Source organism: Monodon monoceros, unplaced genomic scaffold, assembly GCF_005190385.1.
Source record: "Monodon monoceros isolate NGI ecotype Baffin Bay Population unplaced genomic scaffold, NGI_Narwhal_1 Super_Scaffold_5, whole genome shotgun sequence".
NCBI classification, from domain to species: Eukaryota; Metazoa; Chordata; class Mammalia; order Artiodactyla; family Monodontidae; genus Monodon; species Monodon monoceros.
This window is the reverse complement of record NW_021703782.1, coordinates 114,161,515-114,177,195: the sequence shown is the minus strand read 5'-3', so window position 1 is coordinate 114,177,195 and position 15,681 is coordinate 114,161,515. Positions and strand designations below refer to the sequence as shown.

Here is a 15,681-nt window from a genome sequence, read left to right as displayed (position 1 = left end):
AGGGCTGACTCCTGGACCTCAGGATGGGACTGTGTCTGGAGATGGCATCTTTAAAGAGGTGATCAAGGTACATGAGGTCATGAGGGTGGCCCCAACCCAATCCGACAGGTGTCCTCACAAGAGAAGGTCGAGACATAGACACGCACAGAGGACGGCCCCATGAGGACTGAGAGAAGTCGGCCATCCACGTGCCAAGGAGAGAGGCCTCAGGAGGAACCAGCCCTGCTGCCTGTTTTTTTTTTTTTTTTGGTTGCGCTGCGCTGCTTGTGGGATCTTAGTTCCCCGACCAGGGATCGAACCCGGGCCCTCAGCAGCGAGAGCGCGGAGTCCTAACCACTGGACCGCCAGGGAATTCCCATCCCTCCCTGCTGACAAGCTGATCGCAGACTTCGGCTTCCAGAACTGAGAAGTACATTTCTGTCATTTAAAAGCCCCTATCCTGTGGTATTTGTTGTGGCAGCCCCGGCAGCAAGAACATGATGTGGGGTCTCCGGCGAGGCCCCAAAGGAGAGCCCCAGCTCTGAAGTGAGGACAGAGCACGTGCGGACCCCACAGAGCTGTTCCTAGAGTGCTCCTGGGGCTGGGGGGCTGCACATCTGACCACAGGACGTGGGTGGGTGCGACCACAGCTCCCGTCTGGAGCTGGTGCCCTGAGACCCACCGACACACAGTTGGCGGGCTGGGCGAGGGCTTAGGGTAAGGGGGAGTGGACGCCAGGCCCTGGCTCACGCAGAGCCAGAGGGCTACATGAGCAGGTGGCCCGCACCACCACTTCCCCCACTACTGCCAGACCACAGCCTTGCAGAGGGTCCCCACGAGGGCACGGAGGAGGAGGCCTGGCCGGGTGCACCATGGCACGTGTGGTATGTCAGGCCGCACGCAGGCACAGCCCCACTCGGGGCTGCCAACAGTGGCTGGGGAAACCCCTGGCTGGAGCTTCTGCAGTGCACTGGGTGACCCCCGGAGCAGAGGACAGCGGCTCCCGGGTGGCCAGGAGGAACGGCCGGGCTGGCTGGTCAGGGCCTGAGAGCATCAGGGGTGGAGGATGGGAACGAGGGGCTGGCGGCCACGGGAGTGAGGTCTTGCATCACGTGCTGACGTCTGCTGGGAGCGGCGTGAGGAGCCACTGAGCCGCCCACGGACCACAGGACTTGCCCAATGGGTGCCGGGCTCACAACCGCGCCGGCCCAGCAAGCACAGGCTGGCGACACACCCCCTCCCAGCCTGGCCCGAGGCCACCCAGCAAGAGGGACACTGACCACTTCAGCTCGGCTGCCTTTGCCTCTCAGCCTACCTGCGGGTTCCTGCAAAACATCACCTTGGACCTCAGACCCCTCTTCTGGCACGGGGGTACCGCAGGGCTCCAGGCCTACAGGAAGCTGCTGGCCTGGCAGAATGTTGGACGGCCTCATAAGGAAGTAGCTGACACCCTGAGGGACTGCAGCACCGTCTTTCCGGATGTGGGCGTGACCTTGAGTCAATGACCCCAGAAGGCGGCCCACCGGGTCTGGGAACCCAGGAGTGGAAGCAGAAGCGGCCCAGCCCCAACAGGCTCCGGGACCCGCCGCGGTGCAGGTGCTTCTCGTCCCTGCAACTTCAGGCTGTGAGTCCCTTGCGGTCCTGGTCGGCGAAGGAAAACATGGCCACCCGGGGCGTGGCGGGAGTGTCCCACTCAATTCACAGCCACGGCTAGCACCTGGCCAGGCGGCTGCTCGTTGCCGTAGACCAGCAGGCCAGGTGGGCACCATCCTGGCCGGGAGGACCCTGACCACCCATGGAGGCAGGGCTGCTGCCCTGGGCATCTCGGTACTTCCACGCCCAGGTTTAACTGCAAGTGGGCAAGAGAGCAGAGCCCGACAAGGGCTGGGTAACCAGGACTTTAGACCCCCAAGGATGAGGAGCCACCCCCCTGGGGCAAAGCAGGGAGATGGCATCGGTCAGGGCCTCATGGCCTCAGAGCCAGTGGCTCACCGGGGCTGTGGCTTGCCCCACTCACCCTCCTCCACCGGCCGCCGCTCAGGCTCGTGACCGCACCCTTCTCTGGAGGGTTACCCTTGGCCGACACGGACCAACTTACCCAGGGGTCACGCTGCCTCTTCCACACAATGACCGACCGAAGGGCACGTAAGACCCCCGTCTCAGACGTAAGCGCCAATCACAAACCCAGCCTGGGGGGCTGGGCCGAGGGACAGGTCACCACCTGGGCTGAGCAGGCCCCAGCCAGCCCGGCCTCCACCTCGCCCTATGCTCTGGATCACTCAGCCTGGGTTTCTCTGAGGGGTGCAGCCCCCGGCCAGCGTCTTCACGAGACCCGGTTCTTCTGCCCCAGCCCAGGACACAGTGGCCAAGCTCAGAGCCTGGGGCTGCAGCACCCCCTTAGCCCAACACACAAGCTGACCTCAGGACAAAAAGTGAGACAGGACCTGCGGGAAAGTTGGAATTGCTTTTATTTGGGCGAGCGCGCAGGCCCACCGTGGTCGGGTTAGTGTTCTGTCCTCAGAGGCAGCCGAAGCCTGGGCCTCCACCCGCCGCCTACCTGGGTTAGTGGGACGTGCAAAGCTCAGTCGGAGAGCAGAGGCGGGGGCGGAAGCCACCAGGGCGCGGGGCTGGATGGAACAGGACTGGTGGCACCGGGCTGGGCTGCCTTGTCCCCAGGCCCAACACAGGGATTGAGGAGCCCTGGGAGAGGCAGGCAGGCAGCACCCAGGGTGGGGTTCCACAGGTTCCAGGGGACAGTGGGCCCACGGAGGGCAAGAGGCCTGCAGAAGCCCAGTCATTCCCGGCCGGCACGCCCAAGAGCTGGGCAGTGGTGAGCCTTTCACCAGGAGGGTCTGTCTCCCACCCCAGGTCTGGGTCCTCGGGGCCTGGGGTGCGAAGGGGGACACAGAAGGCACTTACTAGGGAGCTGAGGCTGGAAGGCTGAAGCCAGAGGCGTGGGGTCTCGGGTGCAGGTTGGGGGCTGGGAATGGAGCCGGGAACAGGCTGGGGCCTGGCCCGGGCCAGCTGGGTCTGCAGACTGGACCCTCATCTTCCCATGGGGAAGGGGCTTCCCTGGGCAGCCTAGAAGAGATGGCTGACCCAGGACTCCCTCCCTCCCTCCCCAGCAAGGCCCACTGAGCAAGCAGGTCAGTCCCGGAAACGGGAGAAAACGCTGGCGCTGAGGGCCCTGCTACTGGCGGGGCCGATGCCTGCTGCCCGAGCAGGTGGCTGGGGGTTGGGTGGGGCCGGCCTACAGGGCTGGGGGAACCTCGCCCAGATGGAACCCCCCTGGGGAGATGAGAGGGCTGAGTTGGGGGCCCAGCTCTGGACCCTCCAAGGCACCTGGCTGTGGTGAGTGGCAGGTAAAGAGAAGCGGGGAGACCTGGGGTGGGGGGGTGGTTGGGGGCGCAAGGTGGTCAGTGGGGCTGGACTGGCCCTGGCCCCCAAGAGACAGGCTGCCTGGACAACAGATACATGTTAACGTGTTAGTCTGTACTTTTTGGTTAAACTTTAGGCACCGCTTAGGAGGAAGACACCTTGAAACATTAAGACCCCAGCACCTGGGCGGGGAGTCTGGCCACATGCAGAGCGGGAGGCAGGGTGCAGGAAGGGGTCAGGCTGCCGCTGACTCGGGGCCCCCCGCGGAGGGCGCGGGCCCCGAGGCGTAGCGGCGGCCATAGCCTGAGGACGAGTAGGACGAGGAAGAGAAGGTCATGGAGAAGCCCGAGCCGGTGGCGTCAAAGCTGCCGCGACGGGACCCAGCCCGGGAGCCGGTGCGCGAGCTGGAGCGCGAGCCGGCCGCAGAGCCGGAGCCGCTGATGCTGTAGGGGCTGTAGTAGCCCTTGCTGGACTGGGCGGCAGCCTCCAGCAGCCGCAGGCCTGTGCCCTCCTCCACCATGCTGCGGTCCAGCGCGTCCTTGTAGGAGATCTTGAGCTTGGTCTTGGGGCAGGTGAGGTACTTGGAGTAGGCGCTAACGTCGCGCAGCTTCTGGGCGGTGCGGGCATCCACGGTGCCGCGCTGCAGGGCCTCGTCCAGGGCCACGCGGCCTGGCGTGTCGGGCTCGATGAGGCCGCCCGTCAGGTACTGCACCTCCAGGAAGCGCTGGCCCGCCTCGTAGTAGAGCCAGCCCTTCTTCAGGGCCTGGGCGGCCGACATCTTGGTCTTGGTGCGTGGGTCCTCGAAGCCGCAGAAGGCCTTCTGGGCCAGGTTGATGCGGTCCACCATGATCTTGTCCACCAGGCCCTTGTTGACGGCGTCGGTGACGGGGAAGCGCTCGCCGGTGCTGGGGTCGATGATGCCCCCGGTGCAGGCCTGCGCCTCCAGCAAACGCTGCCCAGTGATGTTGTCCACCAGGTTGCGGTGCATGGCCTCCGTGATAGACACCTTCTCCAGCGTCTCCGTGTCCAGGATGCCAGCCACGGGGCCCGTCTCCTCGGTGGGGTCGGACCAGGAGACCAGCTGGGTCCTGGAGACAGCGGGGCTGATAGGGTAGGAAGAGGAGGACCCCACGGAGGATGAGCGTGAGCGGAAGCCGCCGGCGTTGCCTGAGAGCATGTCGGCGAACTCGGCGATGGAGAGCGTGCCGGCGCGGTACTGGTCCAGCGCCGAGCGGTCGATGAGGCTCTTGGCGATGGCCTCATCGATGTCGTACTGGCGGCCCGAGCGGCGGTCGATGATCATGGACTTGACCACGCCGTCCGATGAGGAGATGGTGATCTCCTCCCACTCGCACTCCTGCTCGGACAGCTCCAGGTAGGTCTGGTGGTCGATAAGGCCCTTGCGGTAGGCCTCGTACACCGACATCTCCTTGCCCGTCTCCGGGTCCACGATGACCACACGCCGCTTGCGCACCGAGGACTTAGAGGATGTCTTCCGCTCCCGCTTCTTCTCCTTCAGCGGCAGGAGCCGCAGCCCCGTCTGGGGGTCAGTGATGCAGCGCTCCATCAGCTGCAGGTAGGTGAGGTTCTCCTCCGTGTTGGGGTCAAAGAAGCCCTTGGTGTCGTCCGAGGGGTCGGTCAGGATCTCATTCATCTCCTCGTCAAAGAGGCCGCGCTGGTAGGCCACGTCCACGGGCAGGCGGTGGCTCTCCTCGGGGTCGATGATGCCGCCCGTGGCGATCTGGGCCTCCAGCAGCCGGATGCCGTGGTCCTTCAGGATCAGACCCTTCTTCATGGCCTGGAAGAGGGAGATGAGCTTCCCGGAGTAGGGGTCCTTGTAGCCGGTGACGGCACGCTCGGCCGACAGCAGCTTGTCCTTAAACTCAGGACCCACGATGCCCACGCGCACGGCCTCCTCCACGGTTAGCTTGAGCCCCTTGATGGGGTCGATGACGTAGCCGGTGGCCGCCTGTGCCTCCAGGAGCTCGAAGGCCGTGCCGGGGCGAATGATGCCCTTCTTCATGGCCTGGTACACCGACAGCCGCTCCTTGGTGGCATCGACGAGGACGCCGGCGATGCTGCTGGTGCCCTCGAGGAACTTCTGCAGGTTCTTGGAGACCTCCTCGACGGAGGTCAGGCCCTCCTGCAGCCGCAGCGCCGTGGCCTCGTCCATGACCTGTGAGCGCACCAGCTCCTCCACCGTGATCTGCTTGCGCAGGCCGCGGAAGGTCAGCTTGCGGGCATCCGCGAGCGGCAAGAGGAGCTGGCCGCTGGCCTCATCGCGGCGGCACCGCCGGAGCAGCTGCGTGTAGCTGAGGCGCTCGTCCGTGGAGGGGTCCACGTAGCTGCGCACCTCGCTGGGCTCTGACAGCCGGTCGTGCGTGTCCTTGTCGAGGTAGCCGCGCTGGTAGGCCACCTCCAGCGGGAGGTGGAAGCCTAGACGCGGGTCGATGATGCCGCCCGTGGCCAGCTGAGCGTCCAGCAGCCGCAGGGCCTCCTCAGTGGGGATCAGGTCCTTCTTCATGGCCTGGAAGAGCGAGATGGTCTGCTCCGTGTAGGGGTCACGGTAGCCGGTCACGGCCCGCTCAGCCGACAGCAGCCGGTCGTGCAGCTCGGGGCCCACCAGGCCCTTCCGCACGGCCTCATCCACGGCCAGCCGCTCACCCTTCACCGGGTCCAGCAGGAAGCCCGTGGCCGCTTGTGCCTCTAGTAGCTGGCGGGCCACCTCAGCACTCAGCTGCCCCTTCTTGAGGGCCTGGTAGATGGTCAGCGTCTGCCTGGAGCTGGACCGGTAGATGCCGGCCACACAACCCGTGCCGTAGAGGTAGTGCCAGGCGGACTCGGCCTCCAGCACCTCGTGGAGGCTCCTGGTGCCCTCCCGGAGCAGGCCGTAGGACTCGCGGGAGATGACCCGGGCCTCGTATAGGTTCTCGGCGGTGATGCGGCGGCCGACGTGGCCATAGGAGGCCAGGCTCTGTGAGCGGACTACCTCGGTTTTCTCGATGATCTCGATGACGATGATGATCATACGCTCCTTCGTCACGCGGCCGGCCTGGAAGTCGGCCAGCAGCTGGGCCCGCTGCTCCTGGGGGATCAGGTCCGACTGCATCACCTCCCACAGGGACATGGTGGAGCCACTGTGGCTACCGCTCCCAGGGATGTTGATCTCCGTCTCCTCGAAGGCCCTCCGGGTCTCCTCCTCGGTGTACACCCGCGTGGTCTCCACCACCTCTGCTTTCTCTGCCCCTCTCAGCGGCAGGAGCCGCAGGCCCGTCTCAGGGTCCTCCACGCAGCGCTCCAGCAGCTGCACGTAGGTGAGGTTCTCATGCGTGTTGGGGTCGAAGAAGCCCTTGGTGTCGTCGCTGGGGTCCTGCAGGACGCGGTTCATCTCCTCGTCGAAGTAGCCGCGCTGGTAGGCCACGTCCACGGGCAGGCGGTGGCTGTGCACGGGGTCGATGATGCCGCCCGTGGCGATCTGGGCCTCCAGCAGGCGGATGCCATGCTCCCTGAGGACCAGGCCCTTCTTCATGGCCTGGAAGAGAGAAATGGTGCTGCCTGAGTAGGGATCCTTGTAGCCCGTCACGGCCTTCTCAGCCGACAGCAGCTTCTCGTGCAGCTCAGGGCCCACGACACCGGCCTTCACGGCCTCGTGCACGTACAGACGCTGGTTCCGCACAGGGTCCACCAGAAAGCCAGTGGCTGCCTGGGCCTCAAGCAGGAGGGTGGCGGTGCTGGGCCTGAGCAGGCCGCGCTGCATGGCCTCGTAGATGGTCACCTTCTCTTTGGAGTCCTCCAGGTAGACGCCAGCAAGGCAGCCGCTCCCCTGGAGGAGTGTCCGCACCGAGTCCAGCTCCGAGAGGTCCTTGACCGACGTCTTGCCGTCCTTGAGCTGCTCATACTGGGTGCTGTTGAGGACCCCAGCGGCCAGGAGCTCGCTGGCCGGCACAGGGGCTCGGAGGCCACTGAAAGAGAGCCTCTCCTGCCGCACGGTCTCCACTTCCTCCACGATGGTGATGAGGATCTTGATGACCTTCTCCACGGTGACCTTGCCCGTGCGGAACTGGCGCAGCAGCTCCTGCCGCTGCTCGGCCGTGAAGTACTCGGAGCTGATGAGCTCCCACACTGTCACCGTCCTGCCCTGGAAGCTGCCCACGGGGACCTCGACGGCGGCCTTCTGGAAGGCCTCACGGGCCTGGAGCTCGGAGTAGAGCTCCTGCTGCCGGGCCCGGGCAGCCTCCTCCGAGAGCGGCAGCAGGCTCAGCCCCGTCAGCTGGTCGGGGCGGCACTGCTGCTGGAGGTGGCTGTAGGTGACGGGCTGCCACGTACGGGGTTCGTAGTAGGTCTTGGCGTTGTCCTCGGGTGCTGAAAGGGCGGTGCTGGTCTCCTTATCCAGGTAGCCCCGGGCACAGGCGACGTCCAGGGGCACACGGTGGCTCTTGCTGGGGTCCACGATGCCACCTGTGGACAGCTGGGCGTCCAGCAGACGCAGGCCCTGCTCCCTGGGGATGAGACCCTTCTTCAGGGCCTGGAACAGGGACACGCTCTGCCCTGAGTACGGGTCCTTGTAGCCTGTCACAGCCTTCTCGGCCGACAGCAGCTTCTCGTGTAGCTCGGGCCCCACGAGGCCGGCGCGCACTGCCTCGTCCACAGTCAGCCGTGCGCTGGTGGTGGGGTCGATGATGTGCCCGGTGCCGGCCTGGGCCTCCAGCAGGGCCACAGCCGCCTCTGGCCGCAGCAGATCTTTCCTCAGGGCCTCGTAGATGCTCAGCTTCTGCCCTGCCTCCTCTAGCCACACACCCGCGATGACGCCGGAGCCCCGCAGGGCCCTCCGCACGGCCTCCACCTCGGCTACCTCCTGCACGGAGCGCTCGCCCTGCTGCAGCTGGCGGAAGAGCTCACGGTCAATGACCCTGCTCTCGAGCAGCTCCGCAGCAGGGACCAGGGCACGCAGGCCCTCGAAGCAGAGCTGGCCCTTCTGTTCATGCTCCTCGATCACGGTGATGACGATCCTGATAATCTTCTCCACGGTGACCTTGCCCGTGCGGAACTGCCGCAGCAGGTCCCGTCGCTGCTCGGCCGTGAAGTACTCGGAGTTGATGAGCTCCCAGATGGTCACCGTCCTGCCCTGGAACTTGCCAAACGGAGCGGACACAGTGGCCTTCTCAAACACGTCCCGGGCCTCTGAGTCGGTGTAGACCAGCTCACCACCCTTGGCAGCCTGGTCCGTGAGCGGCAGGAGCCGCAGGCCCGTCTCGGGGTCCTCCACGCAGCGCTCCAGCAGCTGCAGGTAAGTGAGGTTCTCGTGCGTGTTGGGGTCGAAGAAGCCCTTGGTGTCGTCGCTGGGGTCCTGCAGGACGCGGTTCATCTCCTCGTCGAAGTAGCCGCGCCGGTAGGCCATGTCCACGGGCAGGCGGTGGCTGTGCACGGGGTCGATGATGCCGCCCGTGGCGATCTGGGCCTCCAGCAGGCGGATGCCGTGCTCCCGGACGATGAGGTCCTTCTTCATGGCCTGGAAGAGGGAGATCTGCTCCCCGGTGTAGGGGTCCTTGTAGCCGGTGACGGCGCGCTCGGCCGCCAGCAGCTTGTGGTGTAGCTCAGGGCCCACGACGCCCTCCTTCACGGCCTCGTTGACGGCCAGCCGCCTGTTCCGCATGGGGTCCAGGAGGAAGCCTGAGGCCGCCTGGGCCTCGAGCAGGATGAGGGCCGTGCCCGGGCTCAGCAGGTGCCTCCTCAGGGCTGCGTAGATGCTCAGCTTCTCGTTGGCGGGCTTCAGCAGCAAGCCGGCGATGCTGCTGCGGCCCTGCAGGTAGTGGAGCACGTCCTCCCGCTGAGCGAGCTCAGCCACCGTGGTGCGGCCCTGCGCCAGCCGCTGGAGCTCCTCTGCGCTCAGGATGCCCACCTCCTGCAGCCGCTGGGCCGGCACCTTCTGCCGAAGGCCGTCAAAGGCGTGCTCAGGCTCTGCCACGGCGGCCGGGCCGTCGGCTGCGTCCTGGCCATTGGGCAGGGCTCTGGCGGCCGCGGCCTGAGAGGGAGCAACCTCCCCCGGGTGGGCCAGTGCAGCCCGGCGCTCCTCCTCCAGGTGCTGCAGCCGCTCACGCAGCCTCTGGTTCTCCTCCGCCAGCAGCTTCTCCTGCTCCTGCCGCTGCAGCTCCAGGCACCGCAGCTCCTCTTGCTTGCGCTGCACCCCCTCCTCGGCCTCGCGCTGCCGCCGCCGGGCCTCCTCCATGCTGGCCGCCAGCTGCTCCTTCTCCTGCTGCAGCTTCTGCTGCTGCCGCTGCTGCTCCTCACGCAGCTGCTGTGCCTTGGCCACCTCGTCCTGGAAGAGCTGCTCCAGCTTGGCCTTCTCCTGCTCGATGAGGTGCTCCCGCTGCAGCAGGCTGTCCTTCTCGGAGAGGAAGCTCTGCTGCAGGGCCTGGGTCTCCTGAAGCAGCTGCTCCTGCCGCACCACCTGCATCTGTGAAGGAGGAGGGGTCAGTCAGGGACACGCGGGCCCCCGGGAGCACCTGCCTGAGAGCAGACCCCGCCCCCGATCCCTGCCCACGCGCGGGGAAATACCTCCTCTGACTTGAGCTGCAGCAGCTGCGCCTCCTGCTTGAGCTTGTCCTTCTCACGCTCCAGCTCCGCGATGGCCTCCCGCAGGCGCTCGGCATCCTGGTCACTTTGTTGCCGCTGGGTCTCGAGCGTCTGCACCAGCGTCACCTTCTCCTGCGTGGCGAGCTCCGTGCGGTACAGCCTGTCGCCTATCTCCTCCGCCTGTTTCCGGAAGCGCTGGGCGTCCTCCTCCGCACGGGCCTGAGCCCGGCTCATCTCGGCCACGCGCAGCCTGAGCCGCTCCGCCTCGGCACTCATCTCCAGCTGCCGCTGCCGCTCCGTCTCCAGAGTCTTCTGGAAGCCCTGCGTCTCCTGTGCCAGCTGCTGCGCCATCTGTTCCTTGTCCTCCTGCAGCCGCCGGGCCTGCTCTTGGGCGAGCTCCTTCTGCTGCTGCAGCAGCTCTGCCTCCGCCTTGAGCCGCGTGGCCTCCTGCACCGCCTGCATCTTCTCCTTGAGCATCTTCTCTGCCAGGGCCCGCTGCTGAACCAGGTCTTCCTCCGCCAGCTGCCGCAGCCGCGCCGCCTCCTGGGCCGCCACGCTCAGCCGCGCGGCCTCCTCCGCCACCTGCTTCATCTTCTCCGCCTCCTCCTGCAGGAGGCGCTGCGTGTTGTCCTTGTCGCGCAGAACGAGCGCGCGGTTCTCCGCCTCGATGCGGGCCTTGAGCTTGCCCAGCTCCTCCATCTGCACGCGCAGTGAAAACAGCTCTTCCTCCACCTGGCCGCGCTGGCGGGCCGCCTCCGTCACCTCCGCCTTCAGTCGCTGCAGCTCCTCGTCCAGGATGCTCTTCTGGTGGTCGGTCTCCTCCAGCTGCAGCCGCAGAGCCGTCAGCTCCTGCTCTACCTGCGCCTTCTGCCGCAGCGCCTGCTCAGCGAACTGCTTGTGCTTCTCCATCTCGGCGTCGGCCGCCTGCTTCTGCCGCAGGGCCGCCTGCTCCGCCTGCGCCCGCCGCGCCGCCTCCTGCTCGGCTTCCTTGCGCAGCTTCTCCGCGGCAGCCTGCGCCTGCGCCTGCACCTGCGCCTGCGCCTCCGCCGACTGCTTCAGCCGCTCTGCCTCCTCCACTTGCCGCCGGGACTGCGCCGCCTCGTGCTCGGCCCGCTCCCGCGCCGCCTCCGCCTCCTCTGCTGCCCTCCGGGCCGCCTCGGCCTCACTGCGCAGACGCTCCAGCATGCTCTGCTCCTGCTGGAGCGTCTGCTGCAGCTCCTGCTCCTTCTGCCGCACTGCGAACGCGTGCGCCTTTTCCTCCGCCTGCAGCCGCTTCTGGGCGGCCTCCTGGGCCAGCTGCAGCTGCCGAGCCGACTCCTGCTCTGCTCGCTCACGCAGGCGCCGCGCCTCCTCCACCTTGGCCTTGAGCCGCTCCACCTCCTCCAGCGCGGCCTTCCGTTGCCGCGCGGCCTCCTCCTCGGCCGCCAGGCTCTTCTGCACACGCTCCTCGGCCTCGCGGCGCCGCCGCTGCTCCTCTGCCGCCAGCTGCCGCTGCCGGGCGGCCTCCTGCTCCGCCTGCTCCTTGCTGCGCAGCGTGTCCTCGGCGTTGCCACGGATCCGCCCCAGCTCCAGCTCCAGCTCCGCCTTGCCGGCGGCTGCCTTCTCAAAGCTCCCCTTGAGCGCCAGGATCTCCTCCTCCACCTGCCGCCGCTGCCTCAGCGTGTCCTCCACCAGCCCCTTCTGCCGCTCCAGCTCGCTCTCCGACGCCTTGCGCAGCTGCGCCAGCCGCTCCTCGATGTCGGCCTTGTGCTGGGCCGCCTGCTCCTCCAGAAGCCGCCGCTGGAAAGCCTCGTCTTCTGCCAGCCGCCGCAGGCGCTCGTTCTCCGCCTCCTTCTCCTTGAGCGCGATCTCCGCCTCCGTCTTGAGCCGCGTGGCCTCGCTGATGGCGGCCAGCTTCTCGGCCAGCACCCGTTCTGCCTCCGCCCGCTGCCGCACAGCATCGTCCTCCGCCAGCTGCCGCTGCCGCTTGGCCTCCTCCGCCAGGGCGCGCAGGCGGGCGGCCTCCTCCGCCAGCGCGCGGAACCGGCCGGCCTCGGCTTCCAGCCTCTGCTTGGACTTCTCGCTGGTGGAGCGTGACTCCTCCTCGGCCCGCGCCTTGCTGGCCAGCAGCACCTCCATCTCAGCCCGCACGTTGGCCAGCTCGGCCTCCAGCTCCTGGCGCTTCTGCGTGGCCGCGGCCGCCTCCCGCTGCAGCCGCGCCAGCTCCTCCTCTAGCAGCTGCCGCTGCTGCTCCCCCTGCTCCGTCTCGGCCCGCAGCCGGATCAGCTCCTGCTCCGCCGCCAGGCGCTGCTGCGCGGTGCCCTCCGCCAGCTGCCGCTGCTTCTCCAGCTCCCGCTCGGCCAGCTCGCGCTGCCGCACGGCCTGCTCCTCCGCCTTGCCGCGCCGCCGCGCCTCCCGCTCCGCCTCCTCCTTCTGCTTCTCCGCCTCGGCCTGTGCCAGGCTCTTCTGCTGCGCCACCTCCTCCGCCTGCAGCCGCAGCCGCAGCGCCTCGTTGGCCTTCAGCTGCCAGCGCTCCAGCTCCCGCTCAGCCTCCGCGCGGGCGCGCTCGGCCTCGGCCTGCTGCTGTGCCCGCCGCGTGGCCTCCTCCCGCAGCTGCACCACGGCCACGTGCTCTTCCTTGAGGGTGCGCTCCAGCTGCGCCGTCTTCTCGGCGAAGGAGGCGTGCTCGCTCTGCAGCTCTGCCTCGGCGCTGCGCTGCGCCGTCTCCAGGGCCACCTGCACTTGGCGTGCCCGCTCTGCCTCTGCCTGCCGCAGGCGCCGCTCTGCCTCCTCTGCCTGCAGCCGCAGCTCCTCCAGCGCCTGCAGGGCCCGCTGCTTCTCGCGAGCCGCCTCAGCCTCCGCCTGCACACGCAGGGCCAGCTCGGCCTCCGCCTGCCGCTTGCGCTGGGTCTCGTCTTGCACCTGCCGCCGCAGGCGCTCCGCCTCCTCCTGGGCCTGCCGCTTCTGCGCCTCGGCCTCTTCTGCCCGTGCACGCAGTGCCTGCAGCTCACCCTCTGCCCCGCCGCGCTGGCGCTCGGTGGCCTCCAGCTGGAGGCGCACCACGCGGATTTCCTCTTCGATCCGCAGCCGGCTGCGCTCGGCCGCCTCCACCTGCCGGGCCTTGGCCTGGATCTCCGCCTCCGAGCTCTGCCGCAGGTGCTGCAGCTCCTCCTGGATGCTGCGCTTCTGCTGCTGCGCATCCACCGCCACCTCCTCCCGGCGCGCCACCTCCTCCTGCATGCGCCGCTGGAGCTCCTGGGCCTCGCGCTCTGCCAGCGCTTTCGCCTGTGCGTGCGCCTCGGCCAGCTGCCGCTGCTTCTCCAGCGCGGCCTCCACCTCGGCCAATCGCTCCCGCTCCTCTGCCCGCTGCTGCTCAGCCAGCCTCTGCGGCCGCAGCAGAGAGAGGGAGAAAACCGGAGAGAGGAGTGAGCACGGAGCAGGTGCTCCCAGCACACGACATGGTGCCACCACAGCTCACCCTGACAGCGTGGTGCAGGGGTTGGGAGAGGACAGAGGTCCCGGCCCAGCCGAGGGAAGCTGTGTGCACCCACCCAGGGCACTTGGGGCAGTGAACGCAACCTGGCCCCACAGTGCTCACCAGCCCAGGGGTAGGAGACCCAGATGTTCTCCCCTCTTCCCGCAGACAGGCGACAGAGACACACAGACGGGGGGCGGGGGGAGGGGGAGAAAGAGAGAGAGAGAGAGAGAGAGCGCGAGAGCAAGCAAAGCAGGGGGCTCACAGGGCCTGGGAGCCACGCCCGCCATACAGCCCTGCCTGAGCACCGCTGAATGCCCGGTGGCCTGGCTCTGGCCACGGGGCCCCTCTCCCTGACCCGGCGGGGCAGGGTGGCCAGCGTGGGACATCAGCGCAGATCTGAGCCAGTTCGGAAGGGGGACTCGATAGCCTGCGGTTCTGAGCAGAGAGGAAGCTGCAGGTAGGCCAGACGGAGGGGTCACCCAGGAGGCAGGAGGAACAAGACGGGGAAGGTACCCTTCCTCACCCAAGCACCTCGGGGCACCCCTCCCCAGCCCCCATGACCCAGCAGCCCAAAGTTCTTGCAGAGCAAGTGGCCAAGCAAAGAGGCCGATGCAGAGTCCCGAAGAGGCACACACAGGAGAGCCGGTGGGACGCCTGGTGGGGGCAAGTGCCAACACAGAAGAGAAAGAGAAGGTGCCAGCCACCACAGGGAGAGCAGTGCAGCATCGGGCCAAGGTGGGCTGGGCCGCAGGTGAGGCGAGCCTGGGGACAGGCCGTGCTGCGGGGAGCTGGGGGGGGAGGGCGTGGGGAGAGCTCAGGCGGGCTCCTAGGGGCCACATCTGGGGCAAGGTGGGCAGCAGGATGGCCTTCCCACCCTGGCGGGTCATACCTCCTCCTCCTCCATACGCCGCAGAGTCTCACCGATGAACTTGATGTACTGGCTCGTGAGCGTGCTCAGCTCACTGTAGCGGGTACGCAGGTCCACGTACTGGGGGGCGGGAGGGAGGAGGCACCCAGAGTCAGCCCTGCCCCTGCTGACTCAGGCTCAGCCCACCCGCCAGCCCTGCCCCTCAGCCTCACCTCCTGGATGACACTCTCGGACCCCGACTGGACCTTGGGCTTCTTGGCTGGTGAGGCCACCGGCTCCAGCTGTGCCTTGTACGTGACCAGCTGAAGCTCATAGTCCTGCAGGGACACGCTGGTTGGCCGCCAGCTCTGCCCTCCCCACCCTGCCCCTGAACCTGCCCACAGGGTTTGCCCAGCACGGCCTGGCCTGGGGGGCCCCCCTGAGGTCCCAGGCCCAGCACCTGCACGTCTCCCCTGGGACACGAGGCTGCAAAGGCCTCACCTTGATGGCATTGATGTACTGCTTCGCAAACCTCTGGCACTCCTCCACCTTCTCTCCGTGGCGCTCGATATCTTCCAGCAGCGCCTGGGAAAGCAGGGTGGTCAGCAGCCAAAGGGCGCACCACGCCCCCGCCCCGCTCCCGCCCGCCCGGCCGGGGCCCACCTACCTTCTCCTGCCGCAGCTGCTCTCGCACGGCCTGGCTGTTGGCCAGTGGCACGGCCTGGATCTGCTCCTGCCTCTGCTTGGCGTCCTGCAGCCAGGCGCCCAGCGGGTCCGCGCTCTCGCGGTAGTAACGCAGCTGGCGGCCCAGCTGCTCGAGCTCGCGCTGCCGCACGTCGGTCTGGGCCAGCACGGCCTGCCAGCGCTCCAGCAGCAGGGCGACCCGCTCACGCCAGCGCTCCACCTCCACGTCCCGCTCGCCGTGTCGCTGTTGCAGCCGCTCGCCCACCTCCTGCGCCCCCCGCAGCTCGTCCCGCAGGGCATCGAACACAGGCTGCTGCGCCTCCGCCTGGGCCCGAAGCTTCTGTTGGGTCAGAGAAGAGGGTGCCGTTTCAGCCTGAGGCCCCTGCCACTGGCCCCGGCGTCTCTGGGCCCTCACGGCAGGGCGCGGGCCTGTGGCGGTACCTTCAGCGCAGCCTTGGTGGCCTCGAGCTCTGGGAGGGTGGCGGGCACGGCCTGGGCCTCCTTGAGCTGCTCCTCGCGGGCCCTGAGCACCTCCTCAGCCCCCTGCGTGCTGCGGATCACCAGGCTGATGGTCTTGAGCCTGCGGGAGAGCAGGGCTCAGAGTGGGGCTGCGGTGGCCTGGAGGAAGCAGCCAGGCCACCATGGTGGAACCCGGACCTGGTGGAACCCCAGACCTGGTGGAACCCGGACCTGGTGGAACCCGGACCTGGTGGAACCCCAGACCTGGTGGAACCCCAGACCTGGTGGAACCCAGACCTGGTGG

At 67.7% G+C, this 15,681-nt stretch overlaps 1 protein-coding gene across 8 annotated transcripts in view; it reads right to left on the bottom strand.

Moving 5' to 3' along the window:
- Nucleotides 1-2,255: 2,255 nt before the first annotated feature.
- PLEC (plectin) overlaps nucleotides 2,256-15,681 on the bottom strand; it is a 58,532-nt gene continuing 45,106 nt past the window's right edge. For 7 of the 8 annotated variants that reach the window (XM_029202119.1, XM_029202118.1, XM_029202124.1 and 4 more), the window contains 7 exons: nucleotides 15,360-15,498; nucleotides 14,902-15,258; nucleotides 14,736-14,819; nucleotides 14,468-14,572; nucleotides 14,277-14,375; nucleotides 9,913-13,293; nucleotides 2,257-9,811 (listed from right to left, as the gene is read on the bottom strand). In XM_029202119.1, the coding sequence (XP_029057952.1) occupies nucleotides 3,593-9,811; nucleotides 9,913-13,293; nucleotides 14,277-14,375; nucleotides 14,468-14,572; nucleotides 14,736-14,819; nucleotides 14,902-15,258; nucleotides 15,360-15,498 (10,384 nt within the window). In that variant the 3' untranslated portion in view covers nucleotides 2,257-3,592. Of the gene's footprint in view, nucleotides 9,812-9,912; nucleotides 13,294-14,276; nucleotides 14,376-14,467; nucleotides 14,573-14,735; nucleotides 14,820-14,901; nucleotides 15,259-15,359; nucleotides 15,499-15,681 lie in introns of all 8 variants that reach the window. The other variant, XM_029202117.1, reaches the window with a different exon arrangement.